We start from the raw sequence: 26553 nt of genomic DNA, 5'->3' as shown, positions 1-26553 counted from the left end.
CTAGAACTTTGCTTTGCCGTTCATTTCTATTTTGGCAGAGATAGTGTCCACTGGGTGATCTTTGTAGCTTTTGTCCTTGCAGCACTTCCTCTGGAAAAATTTAAAGAGGGCAAAAATGGGGATGGCCAGACTGGGAATTCCAGCAAGGATAAAGATGATGACGTAGATCCAAGAGGGATAGGGACGTGCTTCCAGTACGGGAAAGCTCGCCTGTGATCGGGATCAACAAAAAAGTTACATTTTGCAGCACAAAACATCAAATTAGATCTTTATTCCTGCAGTTACTGTATGTAAAAACTTGTTTCTTGAAACCTGTAAACTACTGTGAACAACAAACTTACCGCTTCCTCGTCCCACACCAGATAGGTTAAATCTTTGGTGACTTGGGTAACAAAGTAGAAAATTAGGATGAAGATCATAATGACTGGGCTAATCACTCTCCATGTTGCCTGCCAGAAAATATTGGGCTTGTGGCCAACCATAAATTCAATGTCCTTATTGAACCTGTTTGAAAGCAATAAGAGGGAGACATAATGTAACTGAGCACGTGTAAAAATCGTCCATAAAAGGCGACCTTGTAGATTTTATTAGTTACAGTAAATAAAGCATCACATGTCACTGTTTGCTCAACTGGCTGATACCAAAGCAGACTATAATCTGTTATTTTTCTCTAAGATAACTTTGAGTCCAAATTGAAAACATTAAAAAGGGTACCACGCGACCTTTTTGCACCTTTTCTATATTTCATTAATTAGAATGATAAATTAATTCTAATTATTGGATAATTGTTATAAATAAGTAGATTTAACTGCTTTCATGTGCATGGTCAGAAACTCTAAGCCAAAAGTACATTTTACACATTCCTCCCCTTCCTGTTGCAACATTAAAACACACTTCTGCTGTGATGAGCTACATTATCTCTACTCCAAGGTCAGAAAGCAACGCTTTGTTTGAACTCTAACAAGAACTGTTGGTTGCCTCACTGAACACTGACCTTTTCTGCCTCATATGAAAATACCAGGAAAGCAAACTTTCCCATAATGACAAGTACAAACATGATTCTGTTTAGACTGTCGGATGTTTGATAAAGTACCTAGAAAGTCATTACTTTAGACGCTGACTCACCTAAGGTCAGTGTCCTGCGCTGGTCACCTAAGGATGGGTAGACTTACCTATCAATCCCATAGATGTAGATAACAGCAAACATTTCACAGAATCCGATGACTAGGAGGGGGATTGAGCCTGCAAAGTTGTCAAAAAGAGCTAGCCAGTAGTTCCCAGAGCGTAGTGTGAATATGAGCCCAAGAGCAAAGGATATTAAGCAAGTAAGACCTGAAAAAACAACACAAGTAGGCGGTTACAATCAGACCCAGTTTTCCATGGTGGTTATGAAGAAGTTCTCAGTGTGAGAAAGTTACCAGTAAAAACTTCTTTGGGCCAAGTTTGGGGAAGAATTCTAAGGTCTTGAAGGGGAACCACCACTCCCTCAATGCTCCCAAACATAGTCGAAAGGCCGAGACAGAAAAGCATGATGAAAAAGAGGACTGCCCAGAGAGGCGAAACAGGCATCTTGATGATGGCCTCTGTGAACACGATGAAGGCCAGGCCCGTTCCCTCCACACCCTGAAGAAGTACAGGTCAAATCTGTCAAGTTCTGAAGTGATTTTGAATCATTTTTGCGACACTCAAACTGGGCAAATAATCATGGAATTACATGATTACAGGATATTGCAGTACAAATGAATAAAGGCTCCACTGACCTGACTGAGTAAAGTCTCCATGTCGCAGGTTTTTAACGGCAAACCTTGGATGATATCTGGATTTGTCTGATTTAGGCCGGTCAGAACCTGATCGTAGTTGTCTATTGTGATGGAGTTTTCAGGGTAGTCAAAGGCATTGATGAGATGCAGGATGTTACTGCAAAAAGTAACAAAAAACAGATATGACTCCATTCCAACACAAGTAAATCTCACTCTCACATTTCCCCCCATTGTAACGTCATCTTTTGCGCAAACTGAAACTCACTCTCCCTGGCATTCATCAAATTTCTGCGTTGCTCTGAAACCGATGATGGAGTAGATCACCGTTGCAGAGTACACCGAGGTGCAGCCATTGATGATGGAGATGAGAACGGCGTCTTGCTCACAGTTGTTGCTGCAAGTAGATTTTGAAGGGACATGGTGTGAGGACACCTGCTGGACAGTGGATTCCTATATGACTGTGCAATCAAGACCTTTACTCACTGAACAGAGTTGTAACTGGAGAAAGAAATGAGGCCCCCGAAAGCCACGGAGAAGGAGTAGAAAACCTGAGCTCCTGCATCCAACCAAGTCTGTGGATTCATTAACTCATCCACCTAAAGAGAATCCAAAAATAAGTATTCTTAATGAGCTGTGAGCAGATTTCTGACCAATACAACATTTTAAAACTGACACTTTTCCACCTCACTGGCTGTTGTTAGTTAATAATCTAAGAGGGTACACACAATGCAACAAGGCTGTTTGAAAAATGATTAATGTGTGAGATGGTCACCAGGTATTTTGGCTTTAAAGTGCCTATCAAGATTAATTATGTATTGGAATTTACAGTACTGACTGTGCTGTATTTCAGCCTTCAGTATCAGCTTTTATATCAGCTTTTATCATTACTGTGATAAAGGTTTACTGCTCTCATGTTTTGGGTCTGGGTGTCTTAAAAGAGCAAACAGCAAACGTAATTGTCACGGTTTGCGGGGCAAGCCGTGTGTAAATTATTAAAGGACCCTTTATGCAGGCAGCTCAGATGCAAAAGTGAGTTTATTCATCAGATGATGATACAAACAGAAATGGCGAGGGTGAGCATGAAAACTAAGCAAAAACCTAAACTGGGAAAACTAACAGAAACAAACCAGAAACAGAGATGCAGGGAGACACAGAGAGACAACCTGAGACGACGGAGGGAGATACACAGACGAACCAGCCATGCGCACGAGAAAACACAGGGCTTAAATACACACAGGGCAATCAGGGAATGGGAACTAGGAGGGAGATACGGCTGGGAGTAATTGGACATAACGAGACAAGGGGAAGCGAAACCAGAACACTGACAAGAGACGCAGACCTACAGAATAAAACAGGAACTCACACATGCAAAGGCACAGACTAAGGAACACGGACTTTACATAGAGGAAAACACAGACAGAAATGAGTAAACATTAAACTGAGGAAGAACAGAACCAAAAACCAAAATATATCACAACAGTAGAAACACAAGGCGCTGGGTCAAAGACCCAGGATCATGACAGTGATAGCTTAAAGAAATAGGCTTGTATCTCTGGAAATACACTTTCTAACAGTCATATAACCATATGTTACTGTAATGTCTGTGCAATAAATATGAGCCTTCAGCCATCTAGCTTAGCATGAAGAGTGGAAACAATGAGGTCCACGTTTCACCGACGTTATTGATAAGGGTGCAACGATACTCGTATCAATATTGAACCGTTCGATACAGTGCTTTCGGTTTGGTACGCATATGTATCGAACAATACAAAATTTTTAATTTATTTTATCAACTTTTCTTCTGACGATGCTGTCTGTGTTGAGAGCTCAGTGGATCTGCGTTCGACTTATCCGCCTAGGCTGCACTGTCGAGCGCAGATCCACTGAGCGCAGCGCAAGCTAGCAAGACCTCGTTGCAACATGGCAAATTGAACCTCCCCCACCCTCATTCAGATCTGGCCTTTGGAACTATTTTGGTCTTCATGTGAAGTATGACCCTGAAGGTAAGCGCGTCATGGACAAAAGTAAAACAGTGTGTCGGATGTGCCACGCAATGCTCAATTACATTGGTGGGAAGCTTGTTAACGTGTTGACACCGTCCAGCTCCACGCACGGGGCGATCTGCAGTAGCTCGTTAACGGAGATTTGCCGTGTTGTGGCATTAACGTCATTTCAACGAGGTTAACGCTGACAGCACTAGTGGGAACACAACGAATATGACTGCACATTTACGCCGACATCATCCTAGTGCAAAGACAAGTGGAAGCAGACAAAAACAACAAGCACGCATGCTACAAACTTTACCCGAGCCATTTAGACCGCCGTTAGCACATGATTCTCCTTATGGGGACCTGATATATTTAATATGCTGCTGAGAATATACCCCAGAAGAAGCGTATAGTATAGCTTTTATTTTGGAAAGAGCCATTTCTCTGTAATAAACTCTCTTTTTCCAAAGATGAGTGATTTCTCGATCAGATAGATTTATTACTTTGTTGTTTCAGCAACATTAAATTTAAAAACTGTACTTTTGAGTTCAAATATATATTTATAATTTTAATAAATGACAAATTAAAAATGAACATTTTTTTGTATCGAAAAAATATCGAACCGTGACACCAAAGTATCGAACCGAACCGAACCGTGAATTTTGTGTATCGTTGCACCCCTAGTTATTGAGTAATTCTCCAAAAACGTTGTAAAACTGTACAAAAACCATAATGACAAATAAGTTCATCTTGTCCCTTCTGATTCTTGTGACATGTGATACATTGAACCCTTACATCTGGTGTGAAGAGGTACTTTATTCCCTGTGTAGAGCCTTTGAGAGTCAGTCCTCTGATGAGAAAGATTGTGAGGACAAGATATGGGAGAGTGGAGGTGATGTAGACAGCCTGAAAAAAGAAAGATGGCACGTGTATATCTGAGCAAGCCTACATGTAAAAATCACTCCCTTTTTTTAGATATTGTGATTTTTCAGACCTTGCCAGAAGTCTCAATGCCACGAATGCAGCACACATACAGCAGAGTCCAGGCAGCGAACAGGGCCAGCACCATCCACCACTGCAAACCTCCAGCGTCATCAATGGCTGCTGAAGTGTTCAGAGTCTCTCTGTACCAGAAGTAGTCAACAGTGGTGCTCCGTGCGCACTCAGCCACTAAACCTGCAAACGGCACGTAAAGAGCAACTTGATGGCAGGCTAACCATCGCATAACGTTCTATTGTAACCTCTTGTTAGATGAAGGCACACCTGTGCTGTTAGCATTGAGAGGGCACTGGCTCCAAGGCAGAGGATCTTGAAAGGAGTTGAACAGGTACCACATGATCCAGGCCATGATGGTGTTGTAATACATACCGACCAAAAATGAGACAAGTAACGATGCAATGCCTGCAAACGAATGAAGAAAGCAGTGGAAAAACTCACAGTGATCATCCGCTTAAGATGTGGGCCATGTTTGCTAGCTTAGTTTAGCATGACAGCATAGTAAGTGCTATGTTTATATATGTTACATATGATATATGCTTGGCAGGAATTTGGCCTCATTATGGTGCTCAGTTGTAAACTTAAGTGATCCCAATATTGACTGTTTTTTTCTAAATGCTTGGATAGGAATGATTACTCGGTCTGTATTTTGTATTAAAATCTAGCACTCGCTTGAGTAACCGTTGCTTTAAAAGCAAACCTAATGGAAGAACAGCAGAATCAGTTTCATCCTCTAAAAACTCTAAATTAGTTAATACATGAGATATTTAGCCATTTTTTTTGTACACACCAACTCCAGTCAGGTAAGGGTTGATTGCTCTCCACACTCCCACACTGCCTTTTCTCAGGCGCTGACCGATGGCAAACTCTAAGTGCAGCAGCGGGATTCCCTCCAGAACCAACAGGATAAGGAACGGGATCATAAACGCTCCTAACAGTACAACATTCACATTCATAATGAATTAGCAAAGTGGTGAGATTTACTTTATTAGACACTTTAACAAAGGAAACTAAGCACAAAGATACTTGTAAACTGTGAAAAGCAGCTTTTTATTAGCTAAACTAGGAACTGTACAAACCAAGAATAAGACTCACACATTACCTTTCCCATAACATTTATCTCAAGAAACACTTTCTTTTTTTGAGTTTCATTAAATAGAAATAAAATTCAATAAAAATTTAGTCAGTATCTATATCTGATTATTTATGGTGAATAAAACGGGCATTTCCATAATTCATACTGTGGCATTCTTTGTGTTGATACAACATGTCTGCATGCTTCGTCTTATCTCTTGGTTGTAACCTTTTAACAAAAGCAAATTGTATAATTTCTTTCTAATCACTAAAATCCATAGTGTCCTTTTGTTAGCAAAAACAAAGCAACTTTTGTGGCACCTAGTCTATATTCAAATATCTTTCACATCTACTGCTCCACACGTCCCTGCATACCTCCTCCGTGGCTTTGACACAGGTACGGGAACCTCCAGACGTTACCGAGTCCCACGCAGAAGCCCACGCAGGTGAGGAGGTACTGGGCTTTGTTGTCCCATTTGGGCCTGTCCCCAGCCTCCTCGGTTTCCATCCTTTCCAAATCTTCATGAGACGGGATTCGGTCATCCAGTCCTGGGTTTGGTAATTTCAGCTTCATGGTGGCTTGCTGTAAACCTCCTCCGTGCAAAAAAGAAATTGGAAATAAGAGCTGCTGTGACTCTCTTTGATAATCACTTTGAAGTTCTGTTACTTTTGTAAATTTTTAAGCAACTGAGAGGATTCAGAAGGATTCCTCCTCTGTGCAGTCGGCTTCTGAGTCTCCGTGGACTATCTCTCTCTCCTCCCTCTCTCTGAGTCCTTTATCCCTACTGTGTGTCCAGGTGAGGGACACTGAGGCATTTACTGTGACCTGTTGCACCTTACTCGTGGTTATCAGTCACTCGTCTTAGCCTGGGTTATATTATATGATGTCAGCAACTTTAAACGGAAAAAGGTGCAACCTTGTTCTTAGTGGTTAATACATTACACAAGATGCTGCCAATAACCCTTTCTATGAAAGGAGACATTTGTATTAGTCATTTTGTGAATTCTAATAATGGAAATAATACAATACAAACACAAATCCTCTATCTTTACCATCGGGTCACGTTTTTGTAATCCTCAATAAATCAGACGCTTATTTCTTGCTAAGATAAGAACATTATTCAGTGTGTGAGGCACATTTGTGACTTATTCTTTACATGATAACCATTAAAGTATTTGTAAAATTATCACCGAGTTGTGGAAGTGATTTTTTTTAAAAAGTTTATACCATGTTTACCTCATAGTATAATTGTCGAGTAGTTCACGGCCCTTGTAAACCTTATCAGTGTTGCTCTCTAATGCACTAATTAACTAATAAAAGGCTGGCGTCAACATTTACGGAGTGGTGCATTTCCACTGTCAATCTAAATGGCAGTCACACTCAGGGAGTAAAGTGGGACTTGGCGAAATAATGGGGCGGTAGAAGATAAGTATTAAAGTGGAGTTTGGAAAGTGTGATTTTAAAAAAAAAGACAAAACAGCGTTTTCCCATGGAAGTTACTTCTACCACTGTCTTTGCTGTTGCAAAATTCAATTCTTTTCCAAGCCCTTCTCTATGCAGATCACCGTCCATCACTGTAAACTGAACCACAACACAGCAGTCCCAGTTAGCCCGAGCTTACTGCCCATGCACTTCTTAATAACATGAAATTATTATAATGTAATTTGTTTTTAAGGACATTCCACATTATGAAATAACCAGATGTCTCAAGCAGCACTTCATCTACACATCCACTGTCTGACTACTTCAATCTAACATGGGGCTTCCCATTGTTGCCGGTTTGTAAAATGTCCCTTGCTGAGCAGTTCTTACCTCTGAAGAATAATCTCTTGTCTTCCTCTCTTGACCTCTTTGTCTTGCATCTTTCTCTGAGAGTGAATTTATTACATGCTGCTTTTTTAAAAATGTGGAAACTGCAACTACAGCAACCGTGGCTTCCCAGTTTGTTTGGTTTTTTTTGTTTTTTTTTTTAAAAAAAGGCTGTGCAGAACAATTTGTGACATTGGTGATATTTGCTGACCTGTGAGAAATTACCTGCAACTTCACGAAAAAAAAAAAAAATCACTCCTCTTATGCTCACTCCCCACTGCCTGCCACAGACTGAATCATCAAAGGTTAATAGTTCATTTGTGCATGTGAAGTCAGCAGATTACATCAGTAATGTTAAATACTTCACTGTGGGGGTGAAATAGCATCTAAATGACTGATTCTTCCACTCTATTCATCTTTTTGTCTTAGTATCACAGTGACCCTTTTTCTTAATATTACATTTGACTGCAATCACAATTCTTTCTTTCTTAATAGATCCCTGCCTCCAGGATTCAGTGTTTTTTAAGCATCATCCATCCATCCATTTTCTTTGCCTTATGCTTGTCAGGGTCACGATGGGGGGCTGGAGCCTATCCCAGCTGTCTTAGAGCGAGAGGCAGGGTACACACCTATGGGCAATTTAGAATCACCAATTAACGTAACCCCACTAACTGCATGTCTTTGGACTGTGGGAGAGAACCCACGTCGACTCCACACAGAAAGACCCCAGCCTGATGGTGGGATAGAACTCAGGACCTTCTTGCTGTGAGGACTTTTTTTTCTGTTCTTTATTTTTTTAAGGTTTGTCATCATGGGACTATGTTAAAAGACAACATTGGATGTTACATACATAAGATACATAAAGGTTGAAAACACTTAAATTATGAAGACTTATGTTACATTCAGGCTGTCTGTGAGGAAATGTGTAAAATACTGATTTTTAACAGTCAGATTTGAGTATCAGTCATTTTTAGATGGAAATCACTAACATAATAAAAATAATCTCAAGATATTGCTTCATTAAAAATATTTCATTTACTACTATAAAAACTATGCCTTCTTTAATTCAGTGTAGATATGCTGAGAGAAAGTCATCCAAATGTATCTATGCATGTATTTCTAACAGATTTGGATCTGCACGTGGGAGTAAAAAGGGCAGCGCAGCACGGGTAGTTTGTTCATCTTGTCACAAAAGATACAAAAATCAGCTTTTACCCAACCAGATGGAGGTCTGGGCTTCTCTCCTGACTCACCCAGGCTCAGATAAGCAGCAGATGATGAATTGATTTCATTGATTTTTGCATGGATAGATATCAGTGTCAGTCATTGAGGCATCAAAAGAATTTGGCAAACGTTCTTTGGAATTTGTTTTCTTTGAGGAAAAAAAGACACATTTTTGAAGGAGGAACGGGATGCTCTGTGGTGTTCTTGTGCTTGAAGATTTTGGCAGAAACAGTGTTGAGCTGTAGCAGCATATTTGGAAGAATAGAAAAAAAAATCTCACAACTAACCATTTAGGACACTTAGGTAATCATCCTATGGAAAGCGGTGACGCCTGCAAATCTATCTGACAATCCTAACCACTAATTAACAGATCACAGACCAAAGATAACCAGGATCAATACGGATGACAAGGATTCATTTTCTAAAATCCTAAACAAACACACTTTTCCAATAAACAAAAAATGTACAAACTAGCACACTGACACAGGTATTTGTAAAATTTTGAGGTCTTGCAGAGGAACCAGCAGTCCTTCTGCACTTCCAAGCATCGTGAAGAGGCCGGGACAAAACTTTATGGCCTCTATGATCGCAATATAGGAGAAACTGTTCCCTTCAGACTCTATAAAACAACCTGCAGTGCTTCACTGACCTATTTACAGGACAAGCAATAAAAAAATAACAAATAACAACAATGATTAAAAATCATTCCCACTGTTTAAGGAAGGTGCTTTTTTTAACGCTCATGACAGAATTTAAAATAATCTTAACTGCCTTTTACTTGGATTTAGTCTCATCCACTGTCTGAAACAAGTCACCTCGCCGCTTAAGCCAGTTTTGTTTTGATTGGCTGCTCCTCACAAACAGAAGGTTTAACCAGGAGGTGGGTGGGGCTTTTGTGCTGACAGCTAAATCTGTTTGTTAGTGTGATCATTAATATTTTACATTAGTGACATCAGATTGAGCTTTGTGCTCATGGAGATTACCTGTACGTATGCCGACCTCTGAGTTTGATTCCATTAAAAGTGACAAAAACATTAGTGTCCGCTGTGCAATATGCATGGGAAGAAAACAAAAAATTAAACTTTCAATCTGAGCAGGCAGCTAGCACGCTGCCACGGGATTGTGAAATTCCCAGAGAAACCCCTGGATCCCCCCACTGACATGACCGCTGCAGCACCGGGCAAAGCTCCACTGGCCCCACTCCTGCTAAACAGGTGAAAATAGATTTGAGAGCGACAGGACTCAGTGCCACTGAATCTTTGATTTTATTTATTTTTTGCTGCGTTTTACTTGCATCTATTTGAAAGACTGAGTGTAAACACAAAACATTATTTCATTTTATAAGCTGGAATACGCAGAAAATTGGTTTAAATGTTAATGTTTAATAATGTTTGCTTGATGCATAAAGTTAAAAGACTGAAACTAATAAAACAAGTTTTAAAAAGAGACTTTTTTGTTTGATTCAGTTTTATATGAAGGATTATGCAGAAAAATAGAATTGGGCTGGTCTATTGCTAACCTGTATTCAGGTTGTGTATCACATTTTTAAAAAGTAACTAAGTAATAAGTAAATAATTACTTTTGAAAATAAGTAATCAGTAAAGCAATGGGATTACTTTCTTGGAGAAGTAATCAGTAATTAGTAACTAATTACTATTTTCAAGTAGCTTGACCAATACTGATTATTACGATTGCCTCTAGAAATCTCTGGAGATCAGCTGAGTGTTTGTTAAATGAAATACTCTTAATTAAATATCTGGTTGAAGCTGGAACCTTTTCCATGGTTGATATTTGGAAATGAAACAGCAGCATTAAACATTGCTAACAAACAACACAACAAAAAGGTTAGAGGGAGAAATGGTTCTCACTTCACTGTGTGCATCCGTACATTTGTATAGACTGAAAAACACACCATGGCTCTGAGAATCCACGCTGCCACGAGAGACCTCAAGCCTCGTCAGTATTCTCTGAAGCTGCATAATAACATGTAGGGGGTCAAAGAAGCCATCCGATAGTGGAATGATGGGAAATAACGTGTACGATAAGGAAAGGCACCATAAAAGCACACTCGGGCATTCGTTATAAGATAAACTTAAATAGCTTGAAAGATACGAGAGTTGTGTACAATGAGTTAGATGCACACCTTGTTTACTGTAACCACTGGAACATTAGATGTTTTCAAAACCCAACACAAACGGAAAAGATTTATCATTTCTGCCGTATAAAGTGCCGTGTACGACGTTCATTATTCTATTCACAGTTCCCCTCTCCTCAGCTATTTTAACGGCCTTGCAATTTAATCAGTTCAAGACTGTCAGTTACATATTTCAGAAATTGACAGGTAAGTCTTTCAGACTCTGTTAAACATGCGAAGTAAGAAAATGCACCAATCAGAGCTTTTATTGTCTTCATTATCACGCGTGACGATGCAGGTGGAGTGGGTTCAGGGTTGAAAGTTCGCTTCTTGGTCGAACCTCTTTTTCAGATAACAGAGATTTCAATCAGCTGATATGGAGAAGCTGTATGACACATCAGGTTTTGAGCCTTCATTTTCGACATGATTGGGCCTCTATAGGGAAAGGTGGCTGTCCCATTGAACTTCTGGCTCTTACTTTTTGTCCGATAGTAACACAAACTAAACGTTAATCACTGTATACAAACACCGATTAGCTAAACAAAATTACAGCCCAATATTACACAGGTCTCAAAGCTGCTAAACTTGCTCATATGGGAAGTTTGGACGTTCATGAGCGTTTTTAAAAATATATTTTTATATATTTGCTTTTGTTTTTTTACAATAGTAAATAAAAATATATATACTTTTTAGATTTACAAATAAGTCATTCGCATTTAGCCCTTAATTAGCTGATGCTAATATACCAAAGTGATAGGTTGACCAGTTTATGTTGGCTCCATGCTCCTCTGAATGATGTGTCTGTTAACTGACAAAAATACCATTTTTTTAATGTTTGCATGTGCTGATAGCATCGTGTCACCAAACAGTGTGAAGTACAACCACTGTCCCTGCAGCAAAACAAAATCGACTCTATGGACACAAATTTTTATGTACAGTGCGTTAACGCTTCGGTGGGTCTTTGCTCTCAAATGGATGTTTTAGCTTTATGAAGCGATTTCCATTCACCTGTAAGTTAATGTTTAACACAAATTACTTTGAGCCAGGATATTAAACCCATAATGACGCATCGGGCTTTTTATTGTGTCTCTAGCATTTTAGATTATGCATGCTCAGTTTTTTTTTTTTATCTCCGGGATTTATATTCTCCCACCAGATTTCTTACTCACAGAAACAGAATTACAGCTGTTCAATGAGGTTGAGATAAAATCGTCAAAAGTGATTCCAGCATAGTTACTTGCACTTTACTGCATTTTCAATAAGATACACAAGTGAAATAAAATCAGTTCTTCACTGATGTAAACCCTCCTGCTGTTTTTTTTATTATTTTATTTCATGCTGATGTGCTTTAGTAGGTGTAATTTGAGGCAGGGAGGAATTAATACCATTTTTAATGTTCAGTGTATCTGAAATCACCTTCTCCCTCTCTTACATAACTAGGCTGTTACTAATACTTGAGGTTAAGACATGTGACCATGAAATTGAATCATTAAAACATTTAATCTGCATTACTTGCAACACACCTCTATTTATGGCATACTGGTCAAGGTTCATGCAGTTTCCATGTGATAATTTAGGGTAACAGATGATACTGGATAATGATTCCTTTGAAAAATCCAATTCAGTGTATTTGGAGTTTATGGTGCAAATACTGTCTATCAGACCATCAGTCAACAATCATTATCACCTTTATTTCCTTACAGTATGTCTATTTTTGTTTAAAGTCTTGGTGTAGAATTACTAGTGACCCTAACATGTATGTCTTTGGACTGCACGAAGAAGCTGGAGTGAAGCCATGAAAGCACATAGAGAAGATCTCCACTCTGCCACTGGCCCCATGTTCCGCTTCTTTGTAGGTGTCTGTGCAATTCCAGGTCCTGCTGAATTGGCCGTCAGTGCATCTGGATAATTAGCACATGCTCATGTCATCTTCAAGGAACAGGATGAGAGGTTACCATTTCAGATAAAACACCTCCGTTCTTCAGAGCTTGGTAAATAACTGAGAACTGCATACGTGTGACTACAGGCAGCAGATTGGAAGTAAATCAATTTTAACCCATAGTCCTTTATATGGAAAACTACAACATCCCTGCATACTGGCTTTGTCACTCAGTCTACTTCAGCTGAAGTGAATCAAAGTGATCGTGTAATAAAAGTAGTTACATACCCAGACTGTCAAATGGAGCGTGCGTTTATGTAACAATGCTGACACAGGGGGACACTTCACAGAACCAAATACATCCGTACAGAGTCAGGCATTACCAGAAAGCAATGATCGTTTTCAGGGAAAGTATCAGCACGCCTAGATTCAGTGGACCTTTAAAAATTCTGCAATGCCCGCTCAAGCGATGCATTCAAAGGTCACTCGAGAATCTGTCAGCCAGCATGAATCTGCAAACCGTGAGCAGTTTTGTTATGCCAGGTGAAAAAACAGCGAGGATCAGTTAGTGAGCTGTCTTAAATTTGGTGTGGGTCATTTCACTTGTTGTGTTTTCTGATCTGAAAAAAAGACACACAAAAGAAACAAATAGACACGCATTGTGCTCGGTACATGACATCACTTTCTGTTTTTTCATCCTCTTAATGTATTTTGATTCAATATAGTGGCATCCATATGTATAACAGTTTGCATGCACATATTTATATAGAGATGTGAGGTGAGGGGAAATGGTTCTTTCATCCCCTGTTATATCTGTAAGTTTGCCCCTTTACAAAAAAATGAAGAGTTCCTCATTTTTATGGTGGTTTCATTTTAATTGAGAGTGACAGAATATTAACTAAAAATACAGAAAAAACACATTACATAGAGGTTATACATTGATTTGAATGTCATTGAGTGAAATACATATTTGATCAAAGAATTCTGGCTCACCACAGCATTGACGTGTTTCCATGGGCAACACAGGTTGCAATCAATCGATTAATTACAGATAGATCTCAACTCATTATATGCATGAAGCACATAGGATCTGTTTCTTCCATTTCAAACCCTCCTCCATACCAGACAAGACTGAGGGGCCAAGGTATGGGGGCCGTGTACTGTAAAATCTTGGTTGAGAAGCGCCTTCCTACAACCAGCTCAAAGAAGGGTCTTCTGGAATGACAATGACTGAAAAAATATCTCAAAAACAACAAAACAAAGAAGAAGCACATTAAGGTCATGGAGTGGCCTCACCAGTCTTCAGACCTCCGTCCTACAGAAAATGTGTGAAAGGAGCTGAAACTTTGAGTTGCCCAGCAGCAGGAATGGACAAAAACATTTAATCACTTTCATGTAATGTGCTGGTTGATATTCTGTCTCTCTCTATTAAAATAAAACTATCATAAAAATTAGAGACTGTTCATTTCTTTGTAAGTAAACAGACTTACAAATTCAGCCCTTTGTATAGACACATGTGCAGGTCCATAGGCAGCTATTTATATAATGCACATGAATGGCTCCAACCTTCAGCCAGATTTTAATCTAAATTAATTGAAGCTGGGCCATTAATTTTAAACCTTTATTATTTCTAAGGCTATTAATAAATTGCATGTTGCATGTATATATATATATATATATATATATATATATATATATATATATATATATGTATATATATATGTATAATTTTATTTTGATAATCCAACAAAAAGATTGTATTATAACCTGCAGCTAATGCCATCCACCCAATGACTAAGGTGCTGCAAATGATCTTATTCATGATGACTTTCATATAACCATGCACGGTGTAAAGGCGTGGTTGGGAGGTGATCAAGCCCACATTTAGACAAGGTGATGTTCCCTAATCCTGATGTACCAAGAATACAGATAAGATAACAGGCGTAAAACTGTGATTTTCGATGCGTGTGGGAAACTCTTTAGGCCCTTTACGCTTTATTTACAACCAGTAATCAACATAAGATGTATGCTGCGTGGAGTCTTATCTCTGCTGAGGAAGTTGCCTTTGAGTATCATATGTTTATTTGTTGAAGAGGTGGAGCAAAGTCTGGCCTTCGAGCACCGTGGTGCCATCGGTGCGTGGCAGCTAGATGAGTGTTTCTGCATGTAACCTTTAAATCTGATTGTCAAATTTGGCTTTTTCTTGGTTGGATTTGATTTTTCAAGTTGTAATTTATTCTTTTGTTTTGTAGAAATGTGTCTGTCAAACCAGTTCAGCGACAAACAGGAGGTCACCGCTCGCTATATGGTCCCGTACATAGACTACAGTGCTCTACTGTGATTGGTTGTTGTCTGTGATTGGATCACACAGTAGAGCAGTTAGAATCTATCACCAACCTTGAACATGGACTTGGAACCCTGTTTTGAGGAAGCACAAGTGGCACAGCTTCATTAGACCACTTGGGGTCGCTGCTCTAACGCAAACGTGTGTTTTGCATAATTGTTCTTGATGTTTTTTCCCCTTTATCTCTCCTTTGTGGTACTTTAGACTCTGGAAAGTACTGTATATCCCAGAGTGGACCTGGTTTCTGAATGTCCTTCTACTTTTTCACTGTTTCATTCGCAGTTAAAACAAAAGAAAAAAAATAAAGAGACTGGCCTTCTGCTCTCTGGTGGTAATAAAGAGGTATTTCGCCCACTGCACTGCAGAGCTTGCGGTGTACACAGGTGACAGGTATGTTAAACAGACTAAGACACTGGTGATATGTCACCCACTCACTGTGGTAGCAAACTTATGCTCAAATCTGTTATATACAACTCTATCTGTTAAGTTCATCTATGACTGCATGAGTCACAATTTTAATTGTTTATATTTCAATTTATAGGGCCTTGTTGCGAGAGAGCAGTGTGAGCCCTCAGCTTTTGGCTCCCATGGATCACTTACACAAATCTCAGTGTTCGGCACTTGTTGTTTAATATGAGCGATGGCAGATAAATGGTAGAGAATAAGGGAAACATTAAGAGGTCCACTTTAAGGTTCCGTTTAGACCAGAGGAAAAACAGGTTGACGTTGAGGAAAACTTCTGGTCGGTGACTGACTGCACTGAATTTTTTTGCTGTCTAAGATCAGTTGCTCGTGGTTCTGTAAATGTGCTTGGGTTCAGGTTTGAGGCCTTGTCCACACGCATACAAAACGACGTGGAGCTGTGAGGTATAATTAGTCTCCTATTTCATGACTCCACTTAAAATTAACAGCAGCCGATAACCACTGACCCCTCCACGCACCTCATCTAAACTGAAATATTTCTCAAGAGGCTGATTACCATTTAAAGAATTGAATAACCTTGTAAGTGCACATAGGGGTTAATAACGCAGCTCCGATTTCAAATTGTTAATATATTAAATAAACAAATAAAAATGAGACTAGTTTGGATTTTATTCATCCATTTTTAAAATGATTTCTCCAGTTTACGGCCATGAGGTGCTGTAATCAGCAGTCGCCAACCAGAGGAGAAGAAAGTAGAGCTGCGGTAGCTGTTAGTCTATTGCAGGTGTCAAGACGTCTTCGCTTGCAATTCTGCATTTGGCCACAAGAGGTCACAATTGATCTGAATTGTTTTCTAACCTCAAACTCCATCAAACACACTTTTCCCTGTAGACTGCTGTATAGTTTCATTTGCTACATTATTCAGTAAATGTGTCACGGTATTGAAATAAGTTAAGTAAACTCTTATTAAGGAGGAAGTTACATTCCTTCTTGTATGTATTTATATATGTACGTCTCTGTATTCAGCCGGTGGTTTGCTTCTTCTGTAATGTTTCTAAGGTCTTCTGGGTCATGCATTAATATTTCAGTATTTGCATTGGTCTACATAAACGTACCATAGGATTAGTGTCGTTCCTCTTCAGATAGAAAGCCACAGCTAAGTCGGAGACAGTGATCTGAGGAGGGGGAGGAGGGTGAGATGAGGCTGAGGGGAAAATAGACACCGGGGGGGTGGGGGTGGATTTACTGGGACTCAGACAGACAGCAGACCGGCTGTCCCAAGCTGCGCTGATCCTTCACTCTCCGGCACCGAGCTGAAGTCCGCCTGCAGACACCTGCCTCTCCGAGAATAACACAGCGGCAGCAAGAGGAGGCTCAGGGAGCAGAAGCAAAGCGAGGAGACGCCGCTCTGTGCCATCCACTCCGTCCTGCGGGAGGACAGGCTGCTGCGCTGCTTGGAGACCGCGGTTTGTTGTCGTTACCAGGAGAGAAAGCTGCTCCGCTTCTCATTAAGCCGGGCTGCTTTCACAGAGGAGCCACTTGCATGGATGCACCATGGCCACGTTTGTCTGCAGGGTTCAGTTTTTAGATGATACCGATCCTTTCAACAGCACCAACTTTCCAGAGCCGACCAGACCCCCCCTGTACTCCTTCAGAGAGGATATCCCCCTCATCAACCAGCTCGCAGGAGTCCACCGGCTCCTCAAAGCTCCGCACAAGGTAGGATTAACAGGGTAGTAAACAAGTCATGCTGCACACAAAGCTAGGAGATGACTTTGGACTTAGGGACAGCTAACGATGTCACTGAGGAGCTATTTATTTTTTTTATTTAATTTTAATGTTTTGACTCAAACACACTTATAGGCGAACCTGTGTACTCCATTCAGTTTACGCATGCTGGTTTTACGCTCAAGCCTCCTGTAAGTAAACTTCCAGAGCCACCATCCGCCAGAGGCTATTTAAAGAACACATGGAAGCACAACTCGCTGGGTTTGAAATAAGGTGTTCGCCTTGAAGCGCGGAGCTCCCTGAAGCAGGGGACTTCACTTGGTTCACATTGATTAACAGGGGCGTTTCCGGAATTTTAAAAATTGGGGTGGCATAGGGTACCAAGAACAAGGGGAGGGGAAATCATTGTGTTTGATTACCAATGAATACAATGTTTTTTAAAAAGGAGAAAATTTGGCACAATTTAGTTATTTGGAATCACAATTATGCTTAATAGTTAAATTACATCCAAAGTTAACTTATGCAGAATAGCCCTTTTCAGAATCATATATATCACATTATCAGATCATAATGATTCACTGATTACATGTAAGTGTCTGTCCCATTATTTACTGATCAATAATATACTGCTGAGTAGATACAAGTACATTAAAACTGTCATGGTCCTTTGTGTTTAGAAACTGTCAGTTATTTTCTGTTTTACTTTGAAAGTTTGTTTTCTGTGTTTGTTTTTTAAATTTCTGGTCTTTGTTTCTTTCCCTCATTTCCATCATGTCTGCCCTCACCACCTGTGTCTCACATCCCAGTCAACCACTCTGGGCACATTTAGTCTTTACGCTTCTCTTTTTCCTGCGTATACTGAGCAGCACCTTTAGCTCATTTGCAATTTTCAGTGAATATGCTTTTTTAAGTTCTGTTTTTTTAGACTGCGGGCTCACTCGCGGTTCCTAGGAAATCTAAAAGTAGAATGGGAGGGAGAGCCTTCAGCTTTCAGGCCCCTCTTCAGTGGAACCAGCTCCCAGTTTGGATTCAGGAGACAGACACTGTCTCTACTTTTAAGATTAGGCTTCAAACTTTCCTTTTTGATAAAGCATATAGTTAGGGCTGGATCAGGTGACCCTGAGTCCTCCTATTGCAGCATAACTATGCTGCAATAGATCTAAGCTGCTCGGAGCTTCCCATGATGCACTGTGTTTCTTATTCACTCACCTTTTTTCATTTACTTTGTGTTTATACACCATTTGCATAATGTCATTAGTTGTTATCACTCTGACTCTCTTCCACAGCATGTTTTGTCCTGTTTTCCTTCCATCACCTCCAAACGGTCACGCCCCTCCCTGAGCCTGGCTCTGCCTTTGGTTTCTTCCTGTTAAAAGGGAGTTTTTCCTTTCCACTGTTGCTCAAGGGCTTGCTAATAGAGGGTAATTTAATTGTCGTGGTTTTCACTTTATCATTGTAGGGTCTTTACTTTACAACATCAAACGCCTCAAGGCTGAATTGAAGTAGTTATACCTGCTTCTCACTGGTGGGGTCTTCAGAAAAAGTGTGTTTCAACAAAGTACCTAAGTAAATTACATTCCATCACAGGTCCTATTATGGCATCCCGCCTCACACCAACTTCTCTAAATGCCCCTGATGACTTGTAAATGTGGGCACTCTGACACTAAAGTGCCACAGAGGAAGGCTTTGGATCTCCACCAGCTCGAGGAAATCTCTAAAACGGAACTTCTCTGCTGAGAAGTCTACGCACAAACAGACACCCCGCCTCCCTGAAGTCCCAAATACAGTGAATAAAGCTTCCCGCTGTATTTTTTGCTCTCTGCTTTGCATGCGGCAGTGACAGGTGGCTGCACAGAGGCATTAGTTCAGCCAGATTTATCCCGAGGTGCCTCATTCACCTACATGCGATGGGACACGGTGGGTGTGACGGAGAAGAAGAGATACCATTTTCAGTCAATTTCAGTGTTGAAGCAACCCCCCCACCAAAAAAGAAGGAAAAAGCAACGCATTCCTTACAGACAAGGTTGACTCAGACACACAAACACACCCACAGAGGCTGTACAAGTGCAGCAGATGTGACCTTGTTTTTTGTGATTTATGTGGCTGCTACACAGTTAAAGCTGAAAGTGTAGATTAACAGAGTTGAAAACAAAAAACAAAAACTGGCACAGTCTGGAAAAAATGGGGAGTTTTAACTGCTGGCACACAGACCTGAGAGCAAAGCAGCAGAAGTGGTTTTCCGAACCAGACGATCTTTAGCTGCCCCCATCTTTAAAAACCACGAAACAAATGAAAAATGGCCCACGGCACAGCAAAGCTTATGATTACAACCTATAGTCGGACAGATGGCACAGCCTGCATTTGTGTTTGCAATTTCGCTCGCATCACCAGGAAGGCTGTGCGCAATGGCAAATGGATATTGCGCTTAGATTATAGGGATGAATTTGAGTGGTTGCAAATTTGCCCGTCAGACCATCCAGATCTAAAACTTGGTGCTTATAATGCTCGAGTGTTATTATATAATTGGAAAATGTCAGAAGCGCTCAGTTGTTTTTGACAGTTCTCTTTGCTTTCTCAGTTAGTCTTTGTTTAAACAGCCTTTCCCTGATTTTTGTTTTAACCTCCTGTGCTCTCCTCTAAGGGGAAGAAAAAAAAAGCCTGCTGTGTTATTATGCCGTGATGATGGTAGAGCTGTGTGCACGGCTGGCTGGGCTGCATGTAAAGTATAGGTCACTTGTCCCAGAATTCCTGCGGCCGGGGCCTGGATCCCTGCGACACTTTGTTCTCCTCACTTTGGGTGCCGCGGTTTTCCTGACCTCTTCCTCCATCTCTTCCTCCACCTCTATGGCCGTGCAGCAGTTCGTACTCTCAAACACACAAACGCAGACACATAAGGTTAGAACCTCTTGCCAAAGTTAAATCAATGTGTTGCTGGTTTGCTGTGCACGGGGATGTGTCACTTTGTCCCAGCTGCTAAACAGAAGTTTGGATTCTGGCAGCAGAGATCATCACTGACCTCTTCCTGCTTTAAAGGAAGTCAACTTAAAGTGGATAATAAAGGCAGTCTAAAGACTAGACTGTAGACATTCCCTACTTAATTTAGGCAATGAGACAAAAAAAATTAAAAATAACATATCAGATATTCAGGTCGCTGTCAGTCAAACAGCTACAGCTTCTGCCACAAACAAAGCTCAGACTTCACAGCTCGACTTTTATTCCACTACCAAAAGGTTCCCAGTAAACCAGCACTGGAGGTTTAATGGCCAACGCTGAACACGCCCTCCCCCCCGTTCTTCAAAGAGCCTCTGAGGCTCTGATTTTGATGCAAGAAAAAAGTTTTTTTTAAAGAAAGTTGTCTTGTAAGTTATGTAAGAGTGTCGTTAAATGCGATCACCACCACCAGACCCGGTGTTGTTTTAACATGGAAGTAATTACACCTCCTCCCCCTCTCCTCTCCTCCCCCCCACCTCCCTCTACTCTCCCCTATTTTCTCCTGCTTTGCTCTTGAGGGAGAATTTGATTAAAACGAGCGCGAAGTATATACAAGCCACTAAGTGTTGCTCTAGCAAGTCCCCAGAGACTTGACTTGTGAAGAGCCACCGCTGCTCTCGGCCTCATGCAGCGTGATGTGTTGTGTTATTACTCCCTATCCTTCTCCCCCCCCCCCCCCCCCCCCCCCAAAAAAAAGAAACCACATGTTTTAGAAAAAAGAGACATCATTTGGATGACCAAGCTCACTCCTTGCTGCTGAAGCAGTGTTAGTGTGCTTATGTGGAGGTAAAGGAGGGCAGTGTGGGTCAGACAGCGTGCCTGGGATGTTGCTGAAAATAAAATAAATGCTGAATAATGGCAGCAGATTAGACACAAGAAATGTTTTGTTGTTTTGTTTTAGTCCCTCCATGAAAAACCAGGCCACTGGGACAGAGGGTGATTAACCCCACCCTCACCTGCCCACTGTCTCCACCCCCTCTGTTTCGGTTTGAGATTTACCAAATCTCACGTGCATGAAAAGTGTGAAGGACAGTAGTATCGCGCTTGACTTTAACAGCTGGGGAAACTATTTATGGAGCGCAGGATTACCTTTAAAGTGTTTGCATTTCCTTTTCAGCTGGTTAACATTTTGAGCCACGGTGGCAGCCTCACAGGTTTTGAGGGATCGCAGTGTGGTCTGGTGTGTTTGCTTCAAAGACAATGAATCCCTGTGAGGTTTCTGATCCCCTGACTTTTTCCACTGTGAGGACGACATCTGTGCTTTTCAGTGAAATGCCTTAACAGCCTCAGGATGGATGGAAATAACATAGGGCATGCAAACATGACGCCCATTTTTGGATGATATTCTGATTTTTCACCATCTTTCCTGTGCAATACTGCAAATGTTGGTATCGATCCAAAACCAAGTGAATAAATAAATACCAAGATTGATACTTTTAACCTATACAGGGAGTATATTTAGGGGAGCACACTAAATCACTCTGATTTTTTACTTTTCATAATAATTATTCACTAGAAAAAAACATACCTTTCAGCTAGTTGTGTATTTTGAAATTTTTTTCATACCTGGAATCTAAATGTATCTGTCTAAAAGTTTATTTATATACTTTTTCATTTCCAAAAAAATTACCTTTACGTTTTTTTTTAACACAGTTCAGTGGGCTACATGCTAAACTCTGAGGATAGAAGCAAAGTATCGATCCAATACCAACACCAGCGTTGGTATTAAAAATTTCCACACAGTGGTTAAACTCTGTGAAAGTAATGCATTGTTTGCTAAGTAGCACGTTACCATGCCAACATGCCAACCTATTGTTAGCATGGTGCATGTGCTAGAGTTAGCTTTTTTTTTAAACTTTAAAAAAACACTATGTGCTTCTGTCATAGTATAAAACAGGACATAGCCACCATGATATCAGTGCCTGGTTTTGGATTTTGTTAGCATTAGCACTGTTTTCCACCACCGGATGATAGGGTGGATGAGAGGGCAAACTGTTTCTTTGTACATCGCACAACAAGCCTTAATAAAAGTTACGTATTCTGTTTGAAAATCCTCCAAGAGGGACCAACAGCCTGCACGCAGTGAAGAACTCCAACCCAGTGCCTTGGAGTGCTGGATGAGGCCAGGCAGGCTCTGGCACACCTGTCAGTCAATGTGGCCACGCCCCTAACTCAAATGTCCAGATAGATGAGAAAAAAAAAATGCAAAATTGTCATGAAGGGGGAAACTATCCATAGATTACTATTATAAATATTTTATCACATGAGTGTACTTGCTTTGGGAGGCAGCCTTGAATGGCCATTAGAGGAACTGCAGCGTTTGGCACTTCCACACTGGTGTCATCCTTCAGCCTTAGAAGGTTTGACACAGATGATTCATTGTGTCCTTATCAACTGTTATGTTTCTGGGATTACCTAAATAATGCTAACCTGCTGCTTCTTAGGTTCCCCTTTCCAATACTTCATCTCAGGCAGTGCTGCCTGCCCCCATAGACACACCCACTCTTGAGCTCCAGTGTGCATGCTGCCTCAGAGGAGAGTAAATATAGCAAGGTTATATTTATGCTGTGAGTCCATGCGACAGTCCGTCTCTCTGTTTGGGACTGAAAGGGAGGAATGGACAGAGAGCAGCAGCAGGTCTTGTGATCTGTGGTCAGAAATTGTCGTCACACAGCCTGAATGGATTGTCCGGGTGGGTGGGTGTGGATTTGGCAGCACACCAGAGGCCAATCTAAGTTAAACCCACTGATGCCACCGAGCTGCTACATACCAATGCGCGACTCTGATCTCATTCACTTATTCGTACTTCAGCAGCTTCAGGAAGCAGTTGCAGAAACTCAGAGCCGATTGTTGCGAGCTAATGACGTAAGTTGCTTTTTAAGAGTTGTCTCTGGGACGGATGCTCCCACCTGCTATCGACCCGTGACCGTACTCATAAACACTGGTGCCAGTTTGGGTTGATATATTACTGTGCACCTGGTCTCAAACTCAGCTGGGTTTCTTCTTACACAGCACAGGGGGTCAGTTCTGACAAAGGCCCCTCTGCAGTGTTACCTTAGATCATGCAAATGCATGAAGGCGAGGTGGATGAGAAGTGAAAAAACTCAGAAAGTCATCAATGTGGAACTTGGACATGTGCAAGGCTGTGCTCGCTCAACGAACATATAGAGCCGAGCTGAGAGTTATATTTTTCACAGCTAGTATTTAATGCAATAAAATGTGCCATTCCCTCGCTGTGTTCCACTCTGGTTTTGGTTTCATGTTCTGCGGCCTTTATTACGAGTTAACTCCCTTAACAGCTTTTTAATGCAGAAAGCAGAGGCACCCTGCAAATGCTTCTCACCCCTTCACAGACCACTGTGTACACTTGTGTTCAAACCCCTGCCCCATAAACTGGCTTTATTTTACAGGCTCAAAGTGTTTCGTTCTTTCTTGTTTTATTTTTTTTTAAAGGGGGTGTGAATCATGGATATACATAGTAAAGGGACGCTAGACAAAGGGAGCCCAATGGGTCATCCCTGTGTGCACAAGTGACACGTTTGTTGTATTTCCTTTATTACTTTAACTTTGTATATTTTGTTTCTGCCATCCCGTAGCTTGATGACTGTGCACTTCAGCTGTCCCACAATGGAACCTATCTGGATCTGGAGTCCTCGCTGGCTGAGCAAAGGGACGAGCTGGAGGGCTTTCAGCAGGACGACACAGGGTGAGAGTGACTCATGTACCCTTTATACCAAACAGTCTTTCTCTCTTCACCACTCGAAAATATCTAAAGCAGCGAGACCCTCGCGCCCTCTCCCCCCTCATACACGTACACATATTTTCTGAGTTTCTTCATTCTTATAAAATGGGGAGAATCACAAGCTGTTGGATATGGATTTCTTGGAAGCGCAAGTTCATGGAAAGTATGAAGCACTCTGGAAAGCAGGACACGTGTGCCCTCCCTTCCACAGCAACAGCTATTCTCCCATTGTATGATAAATATTCTCGTCTTCTTTGTGACAGTATTTCACAGTTTACAGCTTGAATGTAGAGACGACGGTGTGATGACTTTGTAAAAGGGCTTTAAAACCTCTATCAAACCTCCTGGCTGTATTGACATCTCGGTAAATCAGGATTAGGATTACACCCAGAAAATTGAATATTTAATATGTTAATCACCTTAGATTATGTGCTTTGGCTATTGTTCAAAACTCATAAACTCTTATGTGTCTCATGAGTGTTGACAGGCATATGATTTCCATTATAATGAATGTTACTTCAGTCCCTGGTGATATATAGCTGTCTTCCAACCTGATTTTCTTTTTATTCCTTAAACTGTGTCAGCATGTCACTTAGGCTACAGCAAACCTACCCTGGATCTGTTGTAAATCCCATAACATGTAATTTTCCTGGCACTCTAGCATCTCTCCGCCTATTCCTCTAAATGGTATTGTTTTAGGTCATGTAAGTGTGCTAATTTTTATATTGCAAATGGAAACAGTTTTCTTCTCTGATAGGTGGCCAGTGTCTGCAATTAAAAACTGTGAGAAAACCTCAGGGCCTGAGGCTAGCATATTAGCACCAGCAACTAAGGTTCAACGTCGGATCAATTTGCATAAGATTCAAGTTACAACCAAAACCTGAATTTGAGTCCAACATTATTATGCAATCCTGTCTTTGTGGCTTCCAGCTACACTCACTGGCCACTATGTTAGGTACAGCTGTTCAACTTCTCATTGATCAGCCCATTTAGGCAAGTAGAGATAGTCAACGTGACCTGCTGAAATGAAAACTGAGCTTTAGAATGGGGATGAAGAAGATTTAAGTGACTCTGTCTTTGCCAGAAACTGCTGACTTTCCCACAGAGCCGTCACTCGGGTTCACAGAGAATGGTCTGAAAAAGAGAAAATATCCCGTGAGCGGCAGTTCTCTGTGTGAAAATGTTTTTTTGATGCGAGAGGTCAGAGTAGAACGGCCAGACTGCTTTGAGTTGATATGATGGTAAAAGTACCTCAAAAAAACGTAAACAGTAACTATATTTTGTTAAAATCAATTAATAGAGTAATAGAACAAATTAAAGTTAGGAATGCTCTCAATGCTATAACATTATTGTAGCATGATTACTCCACGTTCGCTGGCTCACTGGTAACCGTTGGGTGTTTTCAAGTGTCTGTTGTGGTCAGATTTCCCTACTCTCTCACTAACAGAAGTGATTATGTGGGAGTTATTACGTCAATCTGTTGCCAGATAAGCTCTAAATTGGTTTAAGAAAGGGCTAGCAAAGAAAACAAAGTATTTCAAGAACTGATACATTTGTCCTAGCTCTTCCTCCTGTTTATTTTGTTAGGACAAAGTCATTTGTGGCACCCAAGAAGGTGCAGAACCAGACCAAACAGGACCACCACGAATAAATTTCCTGTTATGCCAGAGTTGGGGATTGATCAGGACACTTTAGCATTTGTGCTACACAGGATATGTGGTCAAAGGCTCCCCAGACCACCTCGGGAAGTGGTTTGAGCGATCGCAATGTGTCTTGGTGGTCTCGTCTTTATACTTGCCTTTAGCGCTGCTCATTTGTGATCTGATTGCCCAAGACTCATCTAAAAAAACGAGTATAAACAGTTGCTTAGCTGATCAGTCCTTGTAACTTTAGCTAATTAGCTGTAACACAAACGGGCAAACATTGGCTCAAAGCCGTTTATACACAAAGAGCTCTGACCGCCACACGGAGAAGGCAGCTGTTAAGCAGCAGCACATGTGTGTGACAATGTACGTTTGTGTAGGTATGTCAGTCTGTTTAGGACTGGGGGCGGCTGCCTGATAAGTGATGGCAGACCCCAGAGCCTTGTTGGTCTCTGTGTTTATTATAAGTGGTTGTTTCCATGTGCATATCTATCTGTTTGTTTTCAAATGTGTGTATCTTTCTTGTGCGCTCGGTAAGCCATATGACAGATGACAGATAGGCGAAGAAAGGCTCGTTTGTGTTGAGGAACTGGTTGGATTGGACAGTTATGTCAGTCATTCTATCAAACTGTGGCTTTAACCGAGGTCATAATGAGCTGACAGTAAGAAATGAATCATGCGTTTTTGGTTTGGGTTTGACCTCATCTTGGCGAAATGTCACAAAGGGTGAGGATGAATTCTTTCTAAATTCATTCTGCACAATGAAAGCTGTCTATACAGTGTTATAAAAGACTAAATTAATCCCAACCAATGTCAG

General features: G+C 40.9%; 2 protein-coding genes across 6 annotated transcripts in view; one reads left to right on the top strand and one right to left on the bottom strand.

Moving 5' to 3' along the window:
* LOC135932364 (sodium-dependent neutral amino acid transporter B(0)AT1-like) lies at positions 1 to 6392 on the bottom strand. Its single transcript, XM_065469806.1, has 12 exons — positions 6194 to 6392; positions 5535 to 5675; positions 5012 to 5149; positions 4743 to 4924; positions 4544 to 4654; positions 2244 to 2356; positions 2026 to 2154; positions 1761 to 1917; positions 1419 to 1623; positions 1173 to 1332; positions 342 to 504; positions 1 to 210 (listed from the first exon to the last, which is right to left on the bottom strand). Exons 1-12 carry the CDS (start codon positions 6390 to 6392, stop codon positions 1 to 3), a joined length of 1908 nt encoding a protein of 635 aa, XP_065325878.1.
* Positions 6393 to 16893: 10501 nt separating this feature from the next.
* fhod3a (formin homology 2 domain containing 3a) overlaps positions 16894 to 26553 on the top strand; it is a 67794-nt gene continuing 58134 nt past the window's right edge. For all 5 annotated transcript variants that reach the window (XM_065471192.1, XM_065471188.1, XM_065471190.1 and 2 more), the window contains exons 1-2: positions 16894 to 17351; positions 23948 to 24057. In XM_065471192.1, the coding sequence (XP_065327264.1) occupies positions 17187 to 17351; positions 23948 to 24057 (275 nt within the window). In that variant the 5' untranslated portion in view covers positions 16894 to 17186. The remainder of the gene's footprint in view (positions 17352 to 23947; positions 24058 to 26553) is intronic.

The sequence above is a fragment of the Pelmatolapia mariae genome, linkage group LG22 (genome assembly GCF_036321145.2).
Source record: "Pelmatolapia mariae isolate MD_Pm_ZW linkage group LG22, Pm_UMD_F_2, whole genome shotgun sequence".
Classification (NCBI taxonomy): domain Eukaryota; kingdom Metazoa; phylum Chordata; class Actinopteri; order Cichliformes; family Cichlidae; genus Pelmatolapia; species Pelmatolapia mariae.
This window is presented reverse-complemented; position numbering and strand designations above follow the sequence as displayed.

What these genes read in the sequence shown, in the direction of transcription:
- LOC135932364 (XM_065469806.1), bottom strand. Translation starts at nt 6,392, where the DNA reads ATGAAGCTGAAATTACCAAACCCAGGACTGGATGACCGAATCCCGTCT. An exon ending in TCTCAATGCTAACAGCACAG is followed by an intron (nt 4,925 to 5,011) that starts GTGTGCCTTCAT and finishes TGCCGTTTGCAG; the next exon opens with GTTTAGTGGCTGAGTGCGCA. An exon ending in TACATCTATGGGATTGATAG is followed by an intron (nt 505 to 1,172) that starts GTAAGTCTACCC and finishes GCTTTCAAACAG; the next exon opens with GTTCAATAAGGACATTGAAT.